Source organism: Myotis lucifugus, unplaced genomic scaffold, assembly GCF_000147115.1.
Source record: "Myotis lucifugus unplaced genomic scaffold, Myoluc2.0 scaffold_37, whole genome shotgun sequence".
NCBI classification, from domain to species: domain Eukaryota; kingdom Metazoa; phylum Chordata; class Mammalia; order Chiroptera; family Vespertilionidae; genus Myotis; species Myotis lucifugus.
This window is the reverse complement of record NW_005871085.1, coordinates 3,422,609-3,424,280: the sequence shown is the minus strand read 5'-3', so window position 1 is coordinate 3,424,280 and position 1,672 is coordinate 3,422,609. Positions and strand designations below refer to the sequence as shown.

Here is a 1,672-nt window from a genome sequence, read left to right as displayed (position 1 = left end):
TTTTCTTCCACACAAACCATCAGAGGATTTCACAGTCTCCCCACAGTGGAGAAGTCTAAATCAATGCACACCCAGTGGACAGAGAACGCAGATAGCAGCCGGCTGTACAGATATTTACACATAATTACAGGACCCCCTGCCACAGGATGTGCCCTCACCCACCCCACCCCCACTTCTCCAGTCCCTGACCCAGACCCTCCTCTCCCACCCTAAACTCATTGCCTTTAGCGATAATAAATATCCCAGGGCCTGGGACAGAGTAGAACGCTGACGGGGTGGCTGGCCCTGGTTGGCGGGACCCAGCCAGCTCTGGGGAAGGGGAACTGTTCCTTCAAAGGCACCCCAACACAAAAGGGGAAGGATGCTCCCCTGTGGAGTGGGATCCAGGGTTTCCAAAGGGATTTTGGAGACACCTCGCTTCTGCTCTCTGCTCAGCTTCACCTGTGTAGACACAGCTTTGGGCTTCGGCGAGAACGAACTTCCTGGGAGAATAGCAAGGAAAAGAGTTGAATTTTTTCTTTTAAGTACGAAGCAGATAATAGGTGTCTTTAAATTATAATATTGGACAAGCAAGATCTCAAAGTCGGGGAAGGACTGAAGGAGATACAGAGAGAAGACCTCTCTGCGCGGTTGGTGTTTCTGGCGGGATCCGCATGGCCTGGGAAGGCACCGGGAAAGCCTTCTTCCGGGGCTGCCAGAGGCGCAGAGGCCAGGGAAAAGCGAAGGCTCCCCCCATTCCCCTCTTGCTGCTCAAACTGGAATGGAATCAAAGCTTGCGACCTCGTCGCGGAGACCCGGGCTCTCCCTGAGCGATGGAGCCCGCTTGGTCCCAACCATCGCCGATATTCTGAACGCAGAGCCAAGTCGCGCGCGCCGGCCCAAGGTCTGGAGACTCTTCACGCATAGACTCCCTGAGTTCCGCGGGGACCGCAGGAGCTGCCGGGAGAGGCTGAGTGCGGGCCCAAGTGGCCCTGAGCCCGGCCCGGTCAGAAGTGGCAGCCGCTGAGACCGGCAACTTTGCCGGCAAATGGGGGCCCTGAGGACAGGAGGGCTTCCCCGGGGTGCGAGAGGCGGATGTGGCCAGCCACTGGAGCCAAGGCAGGCGCAGTCAGCATGGCCAAGACTTGGGCTTGACCTCCAGGACCCGCCGCCGCCGCGAACGGCGATCCCGGCGAGCCCTCGCCTCCGCCCGGAGGTGCAGTCCCGCCGCCACCGTGGCCCATGATGTGGTCTATAGAGAAGGAAGGCCTCTGCCCAGCCCCGGCGCCCCCGCCGCCCGCACCACCGCCCGCGTCTGTCTTGAGGCCCTGGCGCAGGAGTGCGGTGGATAGACCGGTCGCGGTGCCGGCTGCGGGAGGGCTCAGGGACGCGGGGTAGAAGGCTTTGGCGCAGCCCAGCTCTGCGCCCAGGAAGGCGGGAAGGCCTGCGGGTCCCGAGCCCGGCCCCGACGCCGTCCCTGGCGCTGGGGCCTGAGCCGAGGCCGCTCCCGCGAACACCGAGGCCGTCGGAGGTCCGGGTGGAGGCGCAGCGCCACGGCCGGGGGGGACCGACAGCTGGCAAGGCGCGGCGGCGGCGCGGCGGCGGCGAAAGCGAAGGCTTGCGTGTGTGGATGCGGATGTGGGCTCGGCCGTGCGGGGGCGCCGTAGGCTTGGAGCCCAACCCATAGCCGTAC

General features: G+C 63.4%; 1 protein-coding gene across 1 annotated transcript in view; it reads right to left on the bottom strand.

The window, feature by feature from the left end:
- Nucleotides 1-213: 213 nt before the first annotated feature.
- The window catches only part of FOXD2 (forkhead box D2), a 2,196-nt gene continuing 737 nt past the window's right edge, over nt 214-1,672 (bottom strand). Inside the window, 2 exon segments of the mRNA XM_014454655.2 lie at nt 214-1,574; nt 1,577-1,647. Coding sequence (XP_014310141.2) covers nt 987-1,574; nt 1,577-1,647 — 659 coding nt within the window. The 3' untranslated portion in view covers nt 214-986.